General features: G+C 41.4%; 1 protein-coding gene and 2 long non-coding RNA genes across 3 annotated transcripts; 2 read left to right on the forward strand and 1 right to left on the reverse strand.

Annotated features, from left to right (window-relative positions):
- The first annotated feature begins 3,304 nt into the window (after nt 1–3,304).
- On the forward strand, nt 3,305–19,391 carry LOC143413405 (protein NLRC3-like). The gene is made up of 5 exons (XM_076876384.1): nt 3,305–3,359; nt 3,939–3,994; nt 5,495–5,690; nt 14,959–16,319; nt 19,293–19,391. The coding sequence occupies exons 1-5, from the start codon at nt 3,305–3,307 to the stop codon at nt 19,389–19,391; spliced, it is 1,767 nt and encodes a 588-aa protein (XP_076732499.1).
- Nucleotides 6,476–9,966, reverse strand: LOC143413533 (uncharacterized). Its single transcript, XR_013094135.1, has 3 exons — nt 9,925–9,966; nt 7,614–7,868; nt 6,476–6,720 (listed from the first exon to the last, which is right to left on the reverse strand). It is a non-coding gene; the product is annotated as an uncharacterized LOC143413533 (long non-coding RNA).
- Nucleotides 19,392–20,695: 1,304 nt separating the features above from the next.
- On the forward strand, nt 20,696–21,482 carry LOC143413534 (uncharacterized). Its single transcript, XR_013094137.1, has 3 exons — nt 20,696–20,829; nt 21,036–21,209; nt 21,386–21,482. It is a non-coding gene; the product is annotated as an uncharacterized LOC143413534 (long non-coding RNA).
- Nucleotides 21,483–21,997: the final 515 nt, after the last annotated feature.

Genomic DNA, 21,997 nt, shown 5'->3' on the forward strand with positions numbered 1-21,997 from the left:
CATTCACCAGGTCCCCCCGTGTGGTTCTGGGATCTTTGCTCACCGTTCTCATGATCATTTTGACCCCACGGGATGAGATCTTGCGTGGAGCCCCAGATCGAGGGAGATTATCAGTGGTCTTGTATGTCTTCCATTTTCTGATGATTGCTCCCACAGTTGATTTTTTCACACCAAGCTGCTTGCCTATTGTAGATTCACTCTTCCCAGTCTGGTGCAGGTCTACAATACTTTTCCTGGTGTCCTTCGAAAGCTCTTTGGTCTTGGCCATGGCGGAGTTTGGAGTCTGACTGTTTGAGGCTGTGGACAGGTGTCTTTTATACAGATGATGAGTTCAAACAGGTGCCATTCATACAGGTAACGAGTGGGGGACAGAAAAGCGTCTTACAGAAGACGTTACAGGTCTGTGAGAGCCAGAGATTTTCCATGTTTGAGGTGACCAAATACATATTTTCCACCCTGATTTACGAATAAATTCTTTATAAATCCTACCATGTGAATTCATGGATTTTTTTTTCACATTCTGTCTCTCACAGTTGAAGTGTACCTCTGGTGCAAATTACTGACCTCTGTCATCATTTTAAGTGGAGGAACTTGCACAATCGGTGGCTGACTAAATACTTTTTTGCCCCACTGTACTTTATCACTTTGAATTACGGTCACATCTTCTAAGGCACGAGGTTTAGTCTGTAGAAGGTTTATTGGGGAGGGGGATTTACCCTTCCTGGTCTGTTCCTTTCTTTTGAGAATGGGACAAACAGCAATGAGGTGTCCTTGCTCATGGCAATAATAACACTCTATTTTCAATGGATGAGGTGGTGGTACGACGGGTGTTCGTTGGAGACCAGATTTTGGGGCTAACAGAGGTTGGTGGGCTGTGAACAGGAGCTGAAAACACCCCTTTGTGTGTCAACACAAACTCATCAGCCTGTACAGAAGCGTTAGAAGAGTTTTAGCCTTCTGTTCGTTTAAGTAGGTTACCACTTTTTCTGGGAGTTGACTTTTGAACTCTTCTAACAACACCAACTCACGCAAGTCATCTAAGGTTTTTACTTTTGTAGCGTGACACCATTTATCAAACAGAGTTTTCTTTTCTCTGGCAAACTCCACATAAGTCTGGGTGGCAGATTTTTTCACATTCCTAAATCTTTGCCTGTAAGCCTCTGGCACAAGCTCGTATGCACGCAGGACAGCAGCTTTCACAATGTCATAGTCCAAACTGTCCTCAAGTGAAAGAGCTGTGCATACCTCTTGAGCTTTCCCCACCCATTTGCATTGACGTAAAAGAGACTATACATTCTTTGGCCAGTGTAGTGCACCTGCAATGCGCTCAAACACTGTGAAATAAGAGTCTACCTCAGTTTCTCTAAATGCTTGGACTAATTTGATGTGTCTACTTACATCAAAGTGTCAGTGAATGCATCGTGTGTGCTTCAGGCTCCATCTAGTGGACTGAAAGCAGAGCAGCTGATGGCAGCTTCCTCTGCCTCACACTGCTGTCTGACTGCATTCAGCTGACACTGAGATGAAGCAGGAAAGAAGCAGCTGATATTTGGACAGCACACATGATAAAAGGAGGATTTCAGCTGATGTGCACATGAATGATTTGTGTTTCCTCTGCAGGTAGAAAGTGTGTGTGAGCTGAATTGAGCAGCATGGATCAGTGTGAGGACAGAGAGGAGGGAGTCCCTCCCTCTAAAAGCACTCTGTGTGGGGAACATGAGAGCCAGACCAAAGCTCAGAGGTGAGATGACCATCTCTAACTGTCCATGACTCTTCTCCATGTCACAGCTCAGCACTCACATCACTGCTGCATCATTATTCACAGGAACCCACCTGGACCTCCACCCAGCTCTGTGTCCTTTAAGAGCAAACGGGTGAAGCATTTCTTTCGTAATTTAGGGCGAAAAAAGTCATCTGACGAAAAGTAAGTTCATGTCAGTATTAAAATGTTTGAAATTTTAATCAGCTTTTACTATTTAACAATTTATACTTTATTTATACTTTTTATGTAATGTATTGGACACATTGGATGTGACACATGTTTCATGTTCACTTACTTTTAGCGTCAATCAGAAACCACCCAGCTCTGTGTCCTTACAGAGTGATGCATCTAAAGGTCGTCTCATTCATTTTAAAGTCCAGCCTGTGTCTGCTGCAGAGAGGTGAGCTGTTAGCAACATGAACTCTTTGATTAAACTGCTTGATGTTGTTGGATATAAACTACAAACACGTCGTTCGCTCAGTCCCATTTAAACTGACTTTTAAAACAAGCCTTTGGTTTCTAAACAACTGAAAACTAATGAAAACTAATGAATAATGAAGTAAATGCAGAATAAACACAAAGAATGTTAAACGCTTCAATTCAAAGAGACTTTGAATAGTTTTCAGTCTTTAACTCAGCTTCTCTGCTGTAAATACAACTTTGGAACAAACATATATACTAAAAGCTAAGTGTGCACTAATATATAATAATATATAATCTATATTACTACTGTTAATGAAAATGTTTAATCAGACTCATCACAGGGTTACTGTGGATTAATTTGGATTAATCACGATTAAATATCATTTTTAATGTAAACTAATCAAATTTCATTTCATGAGCAAACAGACTCGAGAGAAAAGGGCAAATTTACACACTTAACATGTTTATTGAACATGTAAACATTGATTAACCTCCTGAATGAGCCGACCCCCCCAGGGACAGTCCTGCATGCTAATGATGGGCTCTGCTCTGTACCTGCAGGATTCTGTCAGCCACAAACTCCTCAGCTGATCCTGAATCTGAGCCCATCTGTCAAACAATCATTTTCTTCACAGGTCTGTGGAGGTGGCGCTGATCCTGCAGCAGTCTAACACTCTCTGTCACTCTTCTTCAAGTCTTTGACACGAGGAACCAAAACTATGTCATTAACAACACTAACAGGTCTGCAGTTTGTCCACTTGGCAGTTGTGTCATCGGTGCTTTGCATTGTTGTGATATTTTAAGCTGGAAGTGCTTCGGTGAAAAGAAAATTCCTTCTGTCACAATGTGCAGAATCCTTCATGTTGGTCGGCTGGTCTGTCTTGTTATTTTTTTAATACTCAAACTTTCCATCGAGAGGTCAGTGTGTGTTTGTCATCTTCCATATTGAGCTGATTGGTTCAGCTGCCGTCACTAACAGATGTGCTGCACATCTGCACGTGTGCAAAGGTAACTCTACTTGGACAAACTGCTCGAAGTGCGTTGATAGAAACATTTCAGGGATTTTGAGTCGTTCTGCTCTCCAGATGTGTCGTGTTAAAGGTTTTTATCATGTTAATCATGATAACAGATGAACCCCTAACCCTAACCCTACATGTTAATGTTGACAGCACTGGTAAATCCTTTTTAATGTTCTTCTGTCAGATCATTGATTAGACTCGACTCCAAATACGAGACTCAGAAAACTCAAATGAAAACTCAAATCAAAGCAATGAGAAAAGGACTTCTTGTGTTAGAATGAAAACATATGGAAGTGGTCAGGTTTCAAACACTCGATGAATCTACTGCACAGTTACATTCAGGGACCTTTGGCCTCCTGAGAGCATTAGTTGATGGTTCATCACAGTTTTACCTTCCAGTGAGTGAATTTATCAGTTTGATGAAGTCTCAAAGTTTCCTCTGAGCTTCTGCAACATCATCACTTCCATCACTGATGAAAGAAAGTTCATAGAAATCTTCAGAATCTGAGAGTCTAAAACTTGACAAACTTGATTCAGATGAAGTTATTTGAACAGAAACTCCTGGATCTTTATCCTGTGTTGATCTAATCCTTCATGGTTCCTCCACAGAGTGGACCAGCAGAGCTCAGAGGTTCCCAGTGGTCAGTCTGCCCAGCAGCATCAAACACAGCTGGACTCCATATTTATGGTCTGTACATGTACAACAACTACTGTTACATCTGTTCTGTTCACAGTCATCTCCATGCTGCTCTTTGGAGACCAGTGGATCGTCTGTAGGGCTGAGAACAAAGTACAAATACTTCATTACATAACCTAATTACTATTTTCAGGTATCTGTAGTTTACTTGAGTAGTAGCTATTTTTTACTTTTACTCTGTACATTTTTAAACAAATATCTGAACTTTCTACTTCTTAAAAGTAGAAACTTCCTCCAAAGAGCTACTTTCTTTTTTACTATTACTTTTAAGTTTAATGAGTACTTCAACTTTTACTGGAGTAGTTTTTAACCCTTTAAGACCTACCATAGAACCAAGTCCACCAGAGCTTATATTATACTGTATTTTTACCTGCTGTGGAGCCATTTTGGGAGCATTTCAAGTTGCTATACATCAATACAACCATTATAGCCCAGATTTTAATAATATGTATTCATTAAGTACATAGTAATTACATAAATTGCAAAAAAAAGTGCAATAAACTACAAAAAAATTGAAAATCGTTTTTGCTTTTTTAACATATATTTGTAGTTAGAGAAATTTAAGAGGCTTATCCCTCAAAACTGTAAATACAAAAAAGTTGCACAAAATAGTTTCCCACCACAGGAAATTTATTTTGAGTGTCTTCATAGTTTTATTTTTGAAATACACCAATTTTTATACACTGCAGGAAAAACGAAAATAAATATTATACTGCAAATTTGCAAAAAAGCAGCATATGCATCAAAATAAACTATTTCCAGCAGTGCAATATGAGTCCTAAGCATCCCAGAAACGACACAGAAAGGCATAAAGTCAAAGATAACTTTTAAAAAGACCAGTATATGCCCTGAGGCCCTGATCATAAAAAAGACTACATTTCCGCGAAAATGACGTCACTTCCGGTTTCGGGCAGGTAATGGCGGAAATGCAAAAGTTCGCGCTGACGTCTATTCCAACGTAGGAAGTGTTATGAACAGCTGATCGGATTGGCAAAGCGTGTTTCTGGAATATTATGTTTTTGTTCCTGCAAGCGCTTTTTATGCAGTTTTTGCAAAGCTTTATGTGGAAGGAAACCGTGACCTAGGACAAGCTGATGGCATAAGATGTAAGTACAACTCCTCCGGTTTCATATGCAAAAAAAATTTTTGCGCTAGCTTACGTGGTTGCAGTGCTACTGGGATTTAAAAATAGTTACGCAAAACAGAGCGTGTCCGCTCCGATCGGCTCTAAAGGGTTAACAGTAGTAGTTGTCCTTAAACACAAGTACAGACTTTGTGTACTTTGCTGATTCTTACAATGATTCAGTTCTGATTCACAAATTCAGTTTTGACTCAGTCAGAAATATTATAATCATGATTATTTATCTTGGATTTCACTGTTGAAAGAACCTGTAAACCTTGTAAAGTAAAAAGATTTAATTCCAAATGATTTGAGTCTTTCTCTGCAACTACAAACTCCGTGTAAACTACTGTGGTAAAAAAAAACAAAGCTGAGACTTCATCAGAGGTTAATGATCCACACTTTGTGTTTACATGTTATCATGATTACATGATTTCACTGTGATTGGCTCATTCATAAATATTCTGTTCCAGCTGCTGGAGGACAACATCATCACTTTTATGAACGAGCTGAAGAAGATCCAGAAGGTTCTGAGTCCAGATTACCCAGAATGCTTAGAGAGTCAGAGGGAGGATGAGGAGGAGAGGAGCAGAGAAGCACTTGTGACAATCACAGTGAACTTCCTGAGGAGACTGAAGCAGGAGAAGCTGGCTGAGCGTCTCTATTGCAGTAAGAGCATTTCTGTAAGCATTTAAGCTGATTGATGACTACAACAGTCATTAAACAACCACTGTTGTCCTACCGGGAGACTTCAACGCTCATGTGGCCAATGACAGTGAGCCCTGGAGGGGCGTGATTGGGAGGAATGGTGTCCTGGATCTGAATCCGAGTGGTGTTTTGTTTTTGGACTTCTGTGCATAGTGTATGTATAGTGCAGGTGGAGCACTGCTGACGTCGACAGAGAATATTGTTGGGCGGTGGAAGGAATACTTTGAGGACTTCCTTAATCCCACTGGCTCCTGTAGAAGAAGCAGAGTCTGTGGATGAGGGGACGACTTACCACTGTAAACCTGAATAAGTTCAGTGAACTCAACATTCATGATGAAACTGATTACATAATAATTTTTAAGTTAACTTAACTAAAAACTATAAGTTCACTGTAACTTAAAAAATAGGACCTGAATAAGATCAAGGAATTGAACTACCTCCAACCTGTAACTTAGTATTTAAGTAACTTTAACTTCACTAAACTTGTATATTTTATTATATTTGAACTTTATTTCATTACTAACTTAAATATTATAACTTATATAAACTCTAATTACTTATTAAAGCACACGCTAAATCGAACCCTTCATAGACAGGGTCTTTCTGTAAAGAAAGACAGTTTTGCAATTGCAAGTTTATTTACAACCACCTGCACAAAACTTTACATGCTTCTGCATTTAAACATGGTTTTAGTGCTTATTGTACAACTTGTACAGTGAAAATTTTAAACAATATAGTGTCACGGGTTGCTTAGAGGATCCACTCGCAGGACTCCTGGGTAGCATTCAAACAGAGACTGTTTATTACAGCTCTTCACCAAGTGTATGTACAGACAGTGAGAGGTTAGTGCTATATACAAGACGTGAGGGGCAGGGGTCCAGGGGTCCAGGGAAAACGGGGAAATCACACACACGCTCAGAACAGCCTCTCTCCACTCCGCTAGCGACCTGTCACTCCTTCCACACTCCACACGGGGTCGGGTCCGGGGAATCTAGGAACAAAGGAACGCGTTAAGTCTCTGAGACAAAGGCATGGGAAACTTGAGCTGACAAGAGCCTTCACAACAATCCAGGGTTGAACAGCTGATCTCCTCCTTCTAATATACCAGCTGGTCTGATGAGGCCCAGGTGTGTACGATCCGGGAAGGTGTGGACCGAGGGCGTGAACCCGCCATGAGTTCTGCCCCGGCAAAACAGGGGAGAGGAAAAAGAGAAGAGAAGGGGGGCTAGGAGTGAAGAGATGCTGATCAGCGCCTTGCCGATCCCGCAGGTCATGACATATAGTGCTTCAGCCTTTCCTTTGGCTCGCTTTTAAAAATAATTTTGGAAACAACATAAAAGTATCAGCCTGATGCTGTTATAAAACTAATAAAAGGCATTTTTATAAACATTTAAACAAAATAAATAGTCTCAGTCTACTCTTTAGCTTTTCCCTTAAACTTCAACATAAATAGTATTTTTATAACAAATAATATAGTGCATCAGTTTTTCTCCAGTTGTTCCCTTTTAAAACTTTTAAAAATAGAAACATTTAAAACAAAAAATATGTATGAGCATTTTCTTCCATGTTTTCATTATAAGACTAAGTTAAATAGAACACCCACTATATATTAAAAAAAAAAAAAAAGAAAGAAAAAAATCTATCTAGAGGCATGTTTGTCTCAGTCTGTCTCAGGCTAAGGAGAACAGATAGCAGCAGATGTCCTAAACCTACAGATCTTTGTATGAAACTTTACTACAGTTTAGTACAACTAGTCATGCGAGGCATCAACTTCATTGGAACAGTCTGAATTTTGCCAGCAGTATAGTGCCAGCACCTGTACCCGCTACTCTGGCAGTAAAAGATTGTTTTTGAAACAAAGAAGACATGGTTTCAACTGTTTACCATCCTCAAGGCCCATCAGGAGTTTCTGGATGAATGTGTTAACCAGGTTTTTTGGATAGTCCAGATGCAAGACATAAAACAATCCGAACAACAAGACAAATGCATCAGCCACTTGGGAATGTCGCCAACCACAAGCTCATCTTCCACTACAGCTGCTGCACTGACCGGACTGAAGTGCGTTGGGCTCGTACTGTTGACAATGGTCAGAATACCAACAGAGGTGTTGCTGATGTCTGGCTCTGGTGATTCTTCCATCTGCAAAAGACAAAAACAGTTTTGAATTAAAGACACAGATTTAATAGTTACACGGAAAAAAGATGCTTAATTATTATAAATTCCAACAGGGAAGGAATGTTTTCTGCAGCATTGGTTTGTGTGTATTTGTTAGCAATTTACACAAAAATGACAGCATGTGATTGGATGACATTTTCAGCTAAGGTCAGGAATGACACATAAAAGAAGGAATTAGATGTTGGGACTTATCTGGCTCACTGTCTGGATTCAAAAATCTTTCAAAGCCGTTACAACTTAAGACCAGCAAAGGGGAGTTCACTATTTATTTGCAACAGGATGTGCTGGAGTATACAATTGTTGGAGTTAATGTGCTCAATGCTTTCTAGTTAGGTTATATTGTCTGCACATTTGGATTATTGACCAGCACAGCTCTTAATTCCATAAACATTGGAACTCCTGTGCTCCTTTTTTAATACGCATGCTTCTGTTTCAGATTTGCAGACAATGAACCTAAGACAGGACCCCATTCGGCTTATGATGTCAAATTCTGCAGGCTCAGGAGAGACTCGGAGTCTCTAGGGAACCACCCCTCACGCTCCACCTCATGATGCTTAATCGACGTAATCAACCCTAATTTGATGCAGTGTGAAAAAAAAATGCACAGAAATCAATTATTTTTCAAGAAATATTAAATAGATTCAACATCTTTCTTCAACAAAATTGCAGACTGCACAGATGGTACCTTCCCAAAGGAAAAACTACTATAGCTTACTAGGGTATATTAGACTTAAAAGTCACTATATACAGTAATTGACTTCTATTCCTTTTACATCAAATTAAAACTTTGGGTGTCAGATAATTATTTATTAAAAGCTAGACATTTTAAATGAGAATAAGAAAGAAAAGTATGTCTTTGTGCCCCCTTTTCCCTTTAATGCCCTATTGCCCCCCCCCCCCCGGCTAAACTTTGCTAGATCCGCCCCTGCACAGTTACCAGCCGTCAGCTACGTAGAAAAAGATCCTGGTGTAGAAAGTAATATTAAATAAATTCTAACAACAGCTGATCAAGCTTAAACGTGCTGCTGTTGTTCAGCCGCTAGTTTCCTCTTTCTGGTGCAAAGTGGGCCAAAAACAAACAAGAGAGATGGACTCGCGACAGAAAAGCCGATCAGCTGATCATTAAGCAGTTTCATGATTGAAGTAGCAGCAAGAAGAGGCAGTCGCTTGTTAAGCTTAACGCAGGAATGCTTTACAAACATTCAGAGATGGACTTACACACTTGCTTTACTTCTCTCGGGGATAACTTAGTCGGAGATGAAATGCCGGGTTGCTAGCGAAGCTCCAAATGCTATCCAGACCACCGACAGGTCCCGCATGCCACAGCCGCTCTATCACGTGATGCATACTGCTCCTACTGCTAACGTTCTGAGGTGAGTTACGGCGTGTTGCAAGTTTTGCAAGGTGCTTTCGTGATATTTAATGGATCGGATTACATTTATTTTTCTCCGATATCCGATCCAGTAATTTAGGTCAGTATCGGACCGATACCGATACGTAATATCGGATCGGTCCATCTCTAGAAATGATCAGTGTAGTTTACACTAGTAGCCTACCCAAATTTAACTTTTACATATTTTTTGCCTTTTATATATTTAAAATAGAAAAATAAAATAATGGCAAGCAAAAATGTCCCTTTTTGTACAACATCTTAAATGTGTTCATGAAATTTTATTGGTAATGTAACCCTACATGTTTACAGCTTTTTAAACTTGTGCCTATAACGTGTTTTAGAACATATGGTTTGATAAGGAAACAAGTGGGCATAAAACAGTGATTTTCAAATATTTTACCAGCTACACAGTATGAACAATAAATCAACCATCGCCCAAATACCGTTTTTAGTATTAAGCAAACTGTCAGGTTAAGGCTGTGTGCAGGTAGGAGTGGAAGTAGAAGGACCCAAAGTGCAGACACTCGGAGGCGGAAAGTGGCTCAAAACTCAGCTTTTATTGCTGGATGGCAAAAAAGTGGCAAAATGTAACAGAAATCCAAAGTCCAAAAATCCAAATAAACTTACATGACCAGGCAAACGGAACACACAACATAAATGAGAGTAGATCACGACCCAGACACAAAGAAACACAGGGCTTAAATACACAGAGGGAGCAATCAGGGAATGAGTAACAGGAGGGAAACACAGCTGGGGCAAATCAGGCCTAACGAGACAAGGGGAAGCAAAACCAGACACATTAACCTCAGACATGGACTTTCAAAGTAAAACAGGAAACATAACACAGACTCACAGGCAGGCACTATAACAAAGGGAACAAAGACGTGGGACCTGGGGCCTGTTCTTCGTACCGCGCTAAGTGAGTTAGCTGGATGAGATTGTTGACGATTTCGCGTGATCCTGGATCGTTCGGTTTCCCGAAGCCCATCCGGGACTTGCTGTCATAGCAACAGAGCCGTAAGCGTAAACCTGCTCGGGAGCAGGTTTACTTTATGTAAACAGGATTAGATCGCGGCCACGCAGGTATGCCTGCGTCATTCATACGAAAGCAACAGCGATATTCCACCACTGTTTCACCATAAATAAATAACATCAATGTAACTAAAGACAATGCAGCACCTGATCCATTTATTGATTTCACACAGATAGATACAGGTCATTTCCTTAAAAAGGGAAATGTACTATTAACATTCTATTACATGTATGTGATTATTACAGATGTAATTCATATTTCAGAGTAGTAATTGCAAATTACTTTGTGTAATCAAGATGAGAGACCACGGCTATAAAAGCGAAGGTGGATTTGGGAAGCCTGTCGCAGCCATGTCCTGTCCGTATACGCGAGCCACCCATTGCGGAAGGTGCAAGATTGATAAGGAGAGTCCTCAGAATTCAGCGTATATTGCGGGACAGACAGGATCCTTTAGCTCAGCGCGACAGTGTGCTCATAGAGAGATATCGATTTTCCCGTGAGGGTATTATTCACTTAACCAACTTGTTGACGAGGGGGTGCAGGACCACCACCTGTCTTTTTTTTGCTCTGCCCTTTTCTTGGTTGCTGTTATAAACAAACAGATTATTTCAGGGTCTCTTTCCAAGAGACGAAAAGCAATATAAGTGATAAATATTACCATTCTGTAGAATATTCTTATATTCCACTTTTACTTGTTCCCATGTTCTAGTGGGTCCTGTTGTGGCTCTAATGTGAAAGGGGATATAATATAACATATTATAATATAATATAATGTAATATAATATTGGATAATTATCGCGCTTTGGGTGCCTTGAAAAGCGCTATATCAATCCACTCCGATATTATTGTTATGGCGCCAGTGTCCGGCAGCCTCGCCTCTGTCAGTGCGCCCCAGGGCAGCTGTGGCTACAATGTAGCTTGCCATCGCCAGTGTGTGAATGTGTGTGTGAATGGGTGAATGACTGAATGTAGTGTGAAGCGCTTTGGGGTCCTTAGGGACTAGAAAAGCGCTATACAAATGCAGGCCATTATTAAATTACTTACGAGTTTAATTTGTCAGCAACTTTCTGCCAGCCCTCGCTCCTTGCTTTTGCAGCCTTTGCAGTGTTCTCTTGCGTTCTGATTAAACTCTGAAACTCCTGAAATCCCTCACTCAAGAGTTCTTGCTCTGCTGCCGAAAAATACCGAGCCGTGCGCGCTCCGTCGACATTTTCGCCGACCAATCAGAGGGTTGCCGATCAATGTTTCCACTATCGATGCGTAGCCCCTTTTACGACACCCAGTGATGTCACATTACTGCGTCCAGCTGTACTAATCGTCAACAGCAGGTGTGTTCGGGGAACCGGATTAGCGCGCTCACGGTTAGCGCGATGGTTTGGTCTTGGATGTTTCATTTGATCTTGGATGTAGTGAGCGACGTACGAAGCACAGGGCCCTGGGCAGACACAGACACTGACTGGATGTGGGGATACAGCAGACAGGGAAGACAGCAACTATGGAACACAGACAGAAAACCAGAACACTAAAACTCTAACCAACCCCACCAGAGAACCTAAACTAAGAATGATCCCAAAACCCATAAAGCAAAGCTAGAATATAATGAAATAAAAAAAATCAAAGAACCAAAAACACAAAACACTGGGTCAACGACCCAGGGACCCTAACACAAACTAAAACAATAGATTTTTCTCTAAACCAGGGACTAATTCTAGATGAAAAACAGCTTTTGTAAAACATCACATTAAAATAGTGCGAGAAATTTTTTTTTATGTGTATTTTTTATGCATTCAAACCAAATGGGCTCGACGTAGGTGAATGTTTACTTGGCCCGGGAGGGATTCATATATAATTTTGCCGACCTGTATTTTGTCTTCTTCAGTACACGAATAATACAACAATATTAAAATACAATAAAAAAAAAAAAAGAAAGCTTACCTCGGAGCTTGTCGATAACTGTGTTTAACCCTTTAAGACCTACCATAGAGCCAAGTCCACCAGAGCTTATATTATACTGTATTTTTACCTGCTGTTGAGCCATTTTGGGGAGCATTTCAAGTTGCTATACATCAATACAACCATTATAGCACAGATTTTAATAATATGTATTCATTAAGTGCATAGTAATTACATAAATTGCAAAAAAGTGCAATAAACTACAAAAAAATTGAAAATCGTTTTTGCTTTTTTAACATATATTTGTAGTTAGAGAAATTTAAGAGGCTTATCCCTCAAAACTGTAAATACAAAAAAGTTGCACAAAATAGTTTCCCACCTCAGGAAATTTATTTTGAGTGTCTTCTTAGTTTTATTTTTGAAATACACAAATTTTTATATACTGCAGGAAAAACGAAAATAAATATTATACTGCAAATTTGCAAAAAAGCAGCATATGCATCAAAATAAACTATTTCCAGCAGTGCAATATGAGTCCTAAGCATCCCAGAAACGACACAGAAAGGCATATAGTCAAAGATAACTTTTAAAAAGACGACTATAGGCCCTGAGGCCCTGTAAAAAGTAAAAAAGACTACATTTCCGCGAAAATGACGTCACTTCCGGTTTCGGGCAGGTAATGGCGGAAATGCAAAAGTTCGCGCTGACGTCTATTCCAACGTAGGAAGTGTTATGAACAGCTGATCGGATCGGCAAAGCGTGTTTCTGGAATATTATGTTTTTGTTCCTGCAAGTGCTTTTTATGCAGTTTTTGCAAAGCTTTATGTGGAAGGAAACCGTGACCTAGGACAAGCTGATGGCATAAGATGTAAGTACAACTCCTCCGGTTTCATATGCAAAAAAAATTTTTGCGCTAGCTTACGTGGTTGCAGTGCTACTGGGATTTAAAAATAGTTACGCAAAAGAGAGCGTGTCCACTCCGATCGGCTGTAAAGGGTTAATGCTCAAATCCCACTTCTAGCTGTTTGAACGAAAAGAAAAACCACAACTCACGTTACCATGAGACAGCTAGCTTAGCCCACATTTACCCACATTAGGTGGTTATTAGGTTAATATGTAAAACATATTTCGCCAAAACGTAATCATTACCATATCACAACGCTTATGGTGAAAATAAGTAAACCACTGGCAATTTCCCAACAACTGGTACGTGGCTGCCACTGGCGTTTTAGTCTCAATTTAGGCTTGCATTAAAATAGGGGTGGATGAGGTTTCCTGAAGACTCTGGATGTTATAGGGCTTTCTTGGTTGACACGCCTCTATACAATTTTGCTAGGGGATTTCCTCCGGTACCCATTTTTAAGAAGGGGTCCCAAGGGTGTGTTCCAAATATAAGGGGATCACACTCCTTAGCCTACATGGGAAAGTCTATGCCAGGATGCTGGAAAGGAGAGTCCGTCTGTCCATCTGAACCTCGAATGCAGGAAGAAAAATGTGGTTTTCATCCAGGTTGTGGAACACTGGATCAGCTCTTTATCCTCTCGAATATACTTGAGGATGCATTGGTGTTTGTCCAATCAGTCTACATGTGTTTTGTGGACATGGAGAAGGCATTCAGCAGTGTCACTCTGAGTGATCTTTTGGGAGGTATGGAGTGTTTGGCCTGTTGCTAAGGGTATTTGGTCCTTATACATCTGTTGCAGGAGCTTGGTTAGCATAGCCGGACTTATTTCCAGGGGGTGATGGATTCTGCCCGTGTTACCCTTTGGCGCAGATTCTCTTTGTAATTTTTATAGACAGAATTTCCGACAAGTGGCGGAAGGGTTTCCCTTGGGTGGTCTCAGAATCTGATCTCTGCTTTTCGCAGATAATGTGGTTCTGCTGCCCTAATCAGATGATGGCCTCCAGCTCGTACCAGAACGGTTCATGCCTGATTGTGAAGTGGTGGAAATGAGAATCGGCACCTCCAAATCTGGGGCCATGGTCCTTAGCTGGAAAAGGGTTGAGTGCTCACTCCGGGACAAGAATGAGTTCCTGCCCCAAGTGGAGTTCAAGTATCTCGGGGCCTTGTTAACAAGGGACGGGAGAACAGACGGATTGGTGGTACTGCTGCTGCAGTGATGCGGACACTGTACCAGTCTGTCATGGTAAATAGAGAGCTGAGTTTTAAAGCAAAAGTCTCACTTGTTGATCTACATTCCTAACCTCACTTATAGTCATGTTGTTAGTGACCAAAAGAGCAAGTTTGCAGATACAAGCAGTGGAAATGGGCTTCCTCTGAAGGGCTGCTGACTTCTGCCTTAGTAATAGGGTGAGAAGTTCTGCCACCTGGGATGGCCTCAGAGTAGAGCTGCTGCTCCTCCACATCGAAAGGAGCCAGTTGAGGTCATTTGGGTCTGACAAGGATGCCTCCTGGGCACCTACTAAATGAGGTGTTCTGGGCATGTCCCACTGAGGCAGACCCAGGACACGCTGGAAAGATTATATCTCTTGGCTTGCCTTGGAACACCTTGATGTTCCCCCAGACAAGCTGGAGGAAGTGGTCATGAAGAGGGTTGTCTGAGCTTCTCTACCTAGGCTGCTGCCTCCTTGACCGGCCCTGGATAAGTGGAAAAATATAAATGGATGGACGGATGACTAGAACATTTGTTATTGTCTTAAGAGATGGACCAACATGTAACCAAATATCCACGCTTTAAAGAAATGAGACGTAATGTTTTGCATTCTTTTTCCAGAACATTTTCCTACGGTATGTCAATGTAACCTTAAATCTGCACTGAAGAAGAAGTTCCAGTGTGTGTTTGAGGGCATCGCTAAAGCAGGAAACCCAACCCTCCTGAATCAGATCTACACAGAGCTCTACATCACAGAGGGAGGGACTGCAGAGGTCAATGATGAACATGAGGTCAGACAGATTGAAACAGCATCCAGGAAACCAGACAGACCAGAAACAACCATCAGACAAGAAGACATCTTTAAAGCCTCACCTGGAAGAGATGAACCAATCAGAACAGTGCTGACAAAGGGAGTGGCTGGCATTGGGAAAACAGTCTTATCACAGAAATACAGCCTGGACTGGGCTGAAGACAAAGCCAACCAGGACATCCAGTTCATATTTCCATTCACTTTCAGAGAGCTGAATGTGCTGAAAGAGGAAAAGTTCAGCTTGGTGGGACTTGTTCATCACTTCTTTACTGAAACCAAAGAAGCAGGAATCTGCAGCTTTGAAGACTTCCAGGTTGTGTTCATCTTTGATGGTCTGGATGAGTGTCGACTTCCTCTGGACTTCCACAAAACTACAATCCTAACTGACCCTAGAAAGTCTACATCAGTAGACGTGCTGCTGATAAACCTCATCAGGGGGAAACTGCTTCCCTCTGCTCGCCTCTGGATAACCACACGACCTGCAGCAGCCAATCAGATCCCTCCTGACTGTGTTGGCATGGTGACAGAGGTCAGAGGGTTCACTGACCCACAGAAGGAGGAGTACTTCAGGAAGAGATTCAGAGATGAGGAGCAGGCCAGCAGGATCATCTCCCACATCAAGACATCACGAAGCCTCCACATCATGTGTCACATCCCAGTCTTCTGCTGGATCACTGCTACAGTTCTGGAGGATGTGCTGGAAACCAGAGAGGGAGGAGAGCTGCCCAAGACCCTGACTGAGATGTACATCCACTTCCTGGTGGTTCAGGCCAAAGTGAAGAAGGTCAAGTATGATGGAGGAGCTGAGACAGATCCACACTGGAGTCCAGAGAGCAGGAAGATGATTGAGTCTCTGGGGAAATTGGCTTTTGATCAGCTGCAGAAAGGAAACCTGATCTTCTATGAATCAGACCTGACAGAGTGTGGCATCGATATCAGAGCAGCCTCAGTGTACTCAGGAGTGTTCACACAGATCTTTAAAGAGGAGAGAGGACTGTACCAGGACAAGGTGTTCTGCTTCATCCATCTGAGTGTTCAGGAGTTTCTGGCTGCTCTTCATGTCCATATGACCTTCATCAACTCTGGACTCAATCTGCTGGAACAACAACAAACAACCTCCAAGAAATCTGAAACAAGAGAATCTGCAGAGAAACACTTCTACCAGAATGCTGTGAACAAGGCCTTACAGAGTCCAAATGGACACCTGGACTTGTTCCTCCGCTTCCTCCTGGGTCTTTCCCTGCAGACCAATCAGACTCTCCTACGAGGTCTGCTGACACAGACAGGAAGTAGCTCACAGACCAATCAGGAAACAGTCCAGTACATCAAGGAGAAACTCAGTGAGAATCTGATTGCAGAGAAAAGCATCAATCTGATCCACTGTCTGAATGAACTGAATGATCGTTCTCTAGTGGAGGAGATCCAACAATCCCTGAGATCAGGAAGTCTCTCCACAGATGAACTGTCTCCTGCTCAGTGGTCAACTCTGGTCTTCATCTTACTGTCATCAGAAGAAGATCTGGATGTGTTTGACCTGAAGAAATACTCTGCTTCAGAGGAGGCTCTTCTGAGGCTGCTGCCAGTGGTCAAAGCCTCCAACAAAGCTCTGTAAGTAAACATGAACTCATTTCTTCATTCTTAAAATCATGGGAAATAAATCAGAGGTGCTCAGTTCAAAGAACACTGCCTTTTAAGAAAAATTAAAATAATAGTCACTTAGTCAAATATGATACTTTAAATATTTCTCTCCAGCAGGACATGTCAGCATTTCTGAAATATTTTTTGTCTTTAACTCGAATCAAAGCACAATCCAGATCCAGCCTATAAGAACATGAGCTCTGATCCTTCAGCTCCTCTGACAGGTTTATTATCCTCAAGTTGTTCACTTGTCTCCAACAACCAGGAGTCTAACTCTGTTTTTTAAAGCAAATACTTGAGCTACCAGACTGCACCTACATCGTTTTCAGATGTTCTTATTTTAAGGTCTGGTTTGTGTCTCGTCTTTATTGCAATCCCCCATGTCTCTCTGTTTTTCAAATATAAATCTGTTACCTCGGTGTGGCCAGAGCAACATGGTCAACCCAAAATACAGACAAAAGTGAAGGAACTGAATATTACTAGACGTGAAGGCTTTATTTACACACAGGAACTTGATAATTGGAATTTTTAACATGAACTGTGAACTATGGCGGAAGTCAAGTACTTGAAGCTGTGAGCATGAAGTGGGCTCTATGGTAGGTTTCTGGAAATGGATCTTGGTTGATGGTAATCTGAGTCACTGTAACAGAGGTAGAGCAGCATCAGAAAGATCACTGGTGGAGTTTACAGTAAGTGAACGAGGTTATCTCCAATGTCTTACTTGGGGTTTCTGTAGCTCAGGAGGTAAAGCTGGTCTGATCTGACCTACTGATCGGAAGGTTGGTGGTTCGATCCCTGGCTCCTCCAGTCTGCATGTCAAGTATCCTTGGGCAAGATACTAACCCCAACTTGCTCTCCGATGCATCCATCAGAGTATGAATGTGTGTGAATGTACTTAGAAAGCACTAAGTACAGATAAAGTGTTTGTGAGAATGGGTGTGATTGGGTGGATGTGGCATGTTGTATAGAGCGCTGTGAGTACTCCGTGAGAGTAGAAAAACGCTATATAAGAATCAGTCCATTTACCATTTACTTGTCAGCAGTCGGAAAGCAACTTGGGGAAGGCAGGTGGTGAGGTCTGGGTGAGTACTTGTTAGCTTTGAATCCAGGCAAAGTGGTCCAGTAAGTCTAAGAGACGAAAGGCATTAATGTGGCTGTGAGTGAATCAAGAAGACCAGCATCCAGGAAAACGTGACTGAACTGCAAGGGTGAGTAGATGATCCGAGGATTAGGAGGTTAGCAGTGTTGTTGAGAGTGCTGATGTTATATTCAGCCTAGTAGATTACTGTCAGGTGTGGACAATGGACAGGCTGACCAGGCTTCACCCAAAGGCAGAAACCAGAGTCTAGTCTGAAACCACAGCCGCTCACACAGACAATAACAGCAGCATGACCCCCACTCCCACCCCCCCAAAGCATTCTCTTTCACTTGGCATCATTTACCTCTCCCTTCTCCAATTTCTGATGTGTCCACCTTTGCAATGATAACTGTGATCAGGGTGAACCAAAAAGGCGCTGTGGTGAACAGATACTTCAGTTTGGTGAATGCAGTTTCAGTTTTGGGGGACCAGATGCATGCTGAGACTTGAGTGGTGCAGCTACCTGACTATAGTTGCAAATGAACAGTTTATAAAAATTTGCTATTCCCAAAACCCATTGGAGATGCTTCTGGAATCTACAATGGGTACAAGGGGTAGGCCACTCTGTGAAAGCTTTCACTTTTGCCAGATCCGTCTTCACCTGCCCCCGTGCCAAAATGTAACCAAAAAAAGTTATTGATTAGGAATGGAATTCACACTTTTTTGCTTTGACATAAGGTTTATTCTCCAGCGAACATTGGAAAAATAGCATGGACATGAGACTGATGTTCCTCGCAGGTTTTGGGAAAAATTAGGATATCATCCAGATACACCAATAAGAACCTGTCAAGGAAGTCCCGGAGGACATCGTTAACTAATCTTGAAACATTGCGGGAGCATTAGTTAACCCAGGCGGCATGACCAAATACTCGTAGTCCCCCAATGGCATGTTTAAAACGGTCTTCCACTTGTCTCCCTGATTGATCTGGAAAAAGTGGTAAGCGTTGCGTTTTGTAAACCCTGTAGGGCTGTGAAATGGCCTGAAAGCAGAGCTAATGAGGTAATAGGTACTTATTCTTGATGGTAATATCACTGAGGCCCCTGAAGTAAATGCATGGCCAGAGAGAGCCATCCTTTTTCCCCACAAAAAAGAAGTTCCAACTTGAGATGACAATCGTTGGATTATGCCTGCACCGAGGGATTCCTTAATGTACTTTTCCATATCCGCACACTCAGGTCTAGACAGGTTATACAGCCAGCTAGAAGGCCGGGTGGAGCCAGAGAGTAGTTCTATGGTGCAGTCATGTGGTTTGTAAGGTGGCAGTGAAAGCGCTTTACTTTTGCTAAATACTTCCTGAAGATTATGACATTTGGTGGGCACAGAGGAGAGATCTAAAACAGTCTCAGTGTTGGTTGGTGGTTCCACAGGTTCCGGTGGACGGGCAGAAATATGGCAATTTGACAGAACAGACTCTGACCAGTCTAAGTGGGGGTTATGTAATTCTAGCCAAGGAAACCAGAGTATGAGTGGTTTGTGAGGTGCATGAAAAGAAAAAAAAAGGTAAGTGTTTTCTTGTGATTGCCAGGGGTGACAGGCTCTGTGCGGTGAGTTATGTGAGGGGACACTCGGTTATTTAATGACTTAGTGGGAATGGGTGGATTAAGGGCGCATAGAGGGATGTTTAACTGTCTCGCTAACACAGACTCCATGAGGTTCTGATTGAACAAGAGCCTGAAAGGTCTGGTTAACTAGTACAGAGACTTGGAGTTGCAATCTGGTTTTTTTTTTGTTTGTGTGAGTATCCTCCACCCTAATCCCCAAACTTACCAGTGGGCAGACCCTGGTGTGGAATCGAAAACATACAGGTTCATCATGAGAAGCATGCTGATCTTTCATGGTTTGATTTAGTGACTGAAAAAAAACAGCGGACGGTGGTTAGCACTGTTGCCGCACAGCAAGAAGGTCCTGAGCAAAAGTCTTTACAAACTCAACCAGGAAATCATCATGCGAGCAGAAAGAAAGAGGATGAGCAGATAGGTAAGCAAGAGAAACCCGCCAGCGTCCCAGGTTTCCAGAGAAGGTTCAGGTTCCAGGTACCTGAAAAGGGATGTAATTCAATTCAATTCAATTCAATTTTATTTATATAGCGCCAAATCACAACAACAGTCACCTCAAGGCACTTTATATTGTACAGTAAATCGTACAGTAATAGATACAGAGAAAAACCCAACAATCATATGACCCGCTATGAGCAAGCACTTTTGCGACAGTGGGAAGGAAAAACTCCCTTTTAACAGGAAGAAACCTCCGGCAGAACCAGGCTCAGGGAGGGGCGGGGCCATCTGCTGCGACCGGTTGGGGTGAGAGAAGGAAGACAGGATTTCAGCTCATTTCCTTTATACGCACCTTTAACAGGAAGAGTTTTATACAGCTAGTGTTTAAAATCCAGTGTTCCTCACAGTACACAGGTAATGAGCATAATGATTATTGAATTAATAAAATTTCTAAAATAATTGTTTTAGTTAATATTGTATCATAGTGTACACAGAATTATTAGCTTAGTAGGTAGAGTGGTCGCACCATGATCGTAAGGTCAGGGGTCGAATCCACCGAAGAGTTACCTTGTGGTACCCCTGAGCAAGGTACCATCAAGGTACCAAACATGTGCACTGGATTGGTAGCACTCATAATCTCATAGGTTAAAAAAAAAAAAAAAAGGTTCAACATATAAACAAATTTAATTTGATCACATATATTGTTTTTTTGTTTTTGTTTTTTTTTCCCTTTCTCTCACAGACTGAGCAGCTGTAACATCTCAGAGGAAGGCTGTGAAAATTTGTTGTCAGTCGTCAGCTCCCAGTCCTGTAGTCTGAGAGAGCTGGACCTGAGTACCAACAGCTTGAAGGCAGTAAAGCTTCTGTCTGCTGCAGTGGAGAGTCCACACGCCAAACTGAATGTTCTGAGGTCAGATCAATTTGTATTCTGTTTAGTTCTGTTTTTTTATATGTTTGTTTTTGTTTATATCTTTATCCAGTTATCCTTGTTTCATAGCATTTTTATTCATTTCAAAGTTAAACAGAAGTTTTACTAACCTGCTCAGCACAATACAATAAGCTATTGCACCCTGATTACACTTTAACAAAAATCTTTATTCATGTTTTTATCTTCAGACTTAATATCTGTGAACTGTCAGAGGAAAACTGTGAAGCTCTGTCCTCAGTTCTCAGCTCACAGTCCTCTAGTCTGAAAGAGATGGACCTGAGTATCGGAAAGCTGCAGGATTCAGGAGTGAAGCTTCTGTCTGCTGGACTACAACGTTTAAACTGTAAACTGAATACTCTGAGGTCAGATCAGAAAACATTTAGTTTTTAGAATTATTAATTAAAGTTCATCAATATGATGTTGTATCTTAGTAAGTTCATGTTTCCTTTAAAAATAGAAAGTCAAGACTTAACGTTGTGAAATGTATTAACAAGCTCTACATGAGTATTTGTTGTATAGACTGTCTTTTATTTTTCAGACTGAGTGGCTGTAACCTATCAGAGAGAAGCTGTGAAGCTCTGTCCTCAGTCCTCCGCTCCCAGTCCTCCAGTCTGAGAGAGCTGGACCTGAGTAACTCTGACTTGCAGGATTCAGGAGTGAAGTTTCTGTCTGCTGGACTAAAGAGTTCACAGTGTGCAGTGGAAACTCTCAGGTCAGGATTCAAACTTTCCCACAGATGATCATTTGAAATGTGACTTATATTATTGTATAAACAGGTAACTTTTACAGCTGTCAAGTGAACTTTTATTTACATTTGAGTGGATAATTGGACTCTCAATTACTTTTAAAAGTTGTTATAGTCATGTCTTTGTTTATTTAAAAAAAATACTTCATGTACTGCCTAATTTAAATTTAGGCTCCTTTGGGCCCATAATATATATATTTGATTTCTTTGTGAATGAAATTAGGAGGATATTGGCGACTACTGATTGGTTCGCTGTTTGTTTTTTATTCACAGTACTTAATTTTAAAGGCTTATTTTTCAAAATGAGATGTTTATCTTTTCGTCTACAACACGTGGAGCCACCAAATCTTCTTGCTTGATTTATTCATTACAGTTTGATTTAAAGAATATTAGACTCGTAACATA

This window comes from Maylandia zebra, linkage group LG2, assembly GCF_041146795.1.
Source record: "Maylandia zebra isolate NMK-2024a linkage group LG2, Mzebra_GT3a, whole genome shotgun sequence".
Classification (NCBI taxonomy): Eukaryota; Metazoa; Chordata; class Actinopteri; order Cichliformes; family Cichlidae; genus Maylandia; species Maylandia zebra.

Bases quoted from the DNA above. Each gene is read 5' to 3' on its own strand.
- LOC143413405 (XM_076876384.1), top strand. From the start codon at position 3,305: ATGATAACAGATGAACCCCTAACCCTAACCCTACATGTTAATGTTGAC. The intron at 5,691-14,958 runs GTAAGAGCATTT...TTCTTTTTCCAG, and splicing joins GGCTGAGCGTCTCTATTGCA to AACATTTTCCTACGGTATGT. The intron at 16,320-19,292 runs GTGAACAAGGCC...GTGGTTCCACAG, and splicing joins AACACTTCTACCAGAATGCT to GTTCCGGTGGACGGGCAGAA.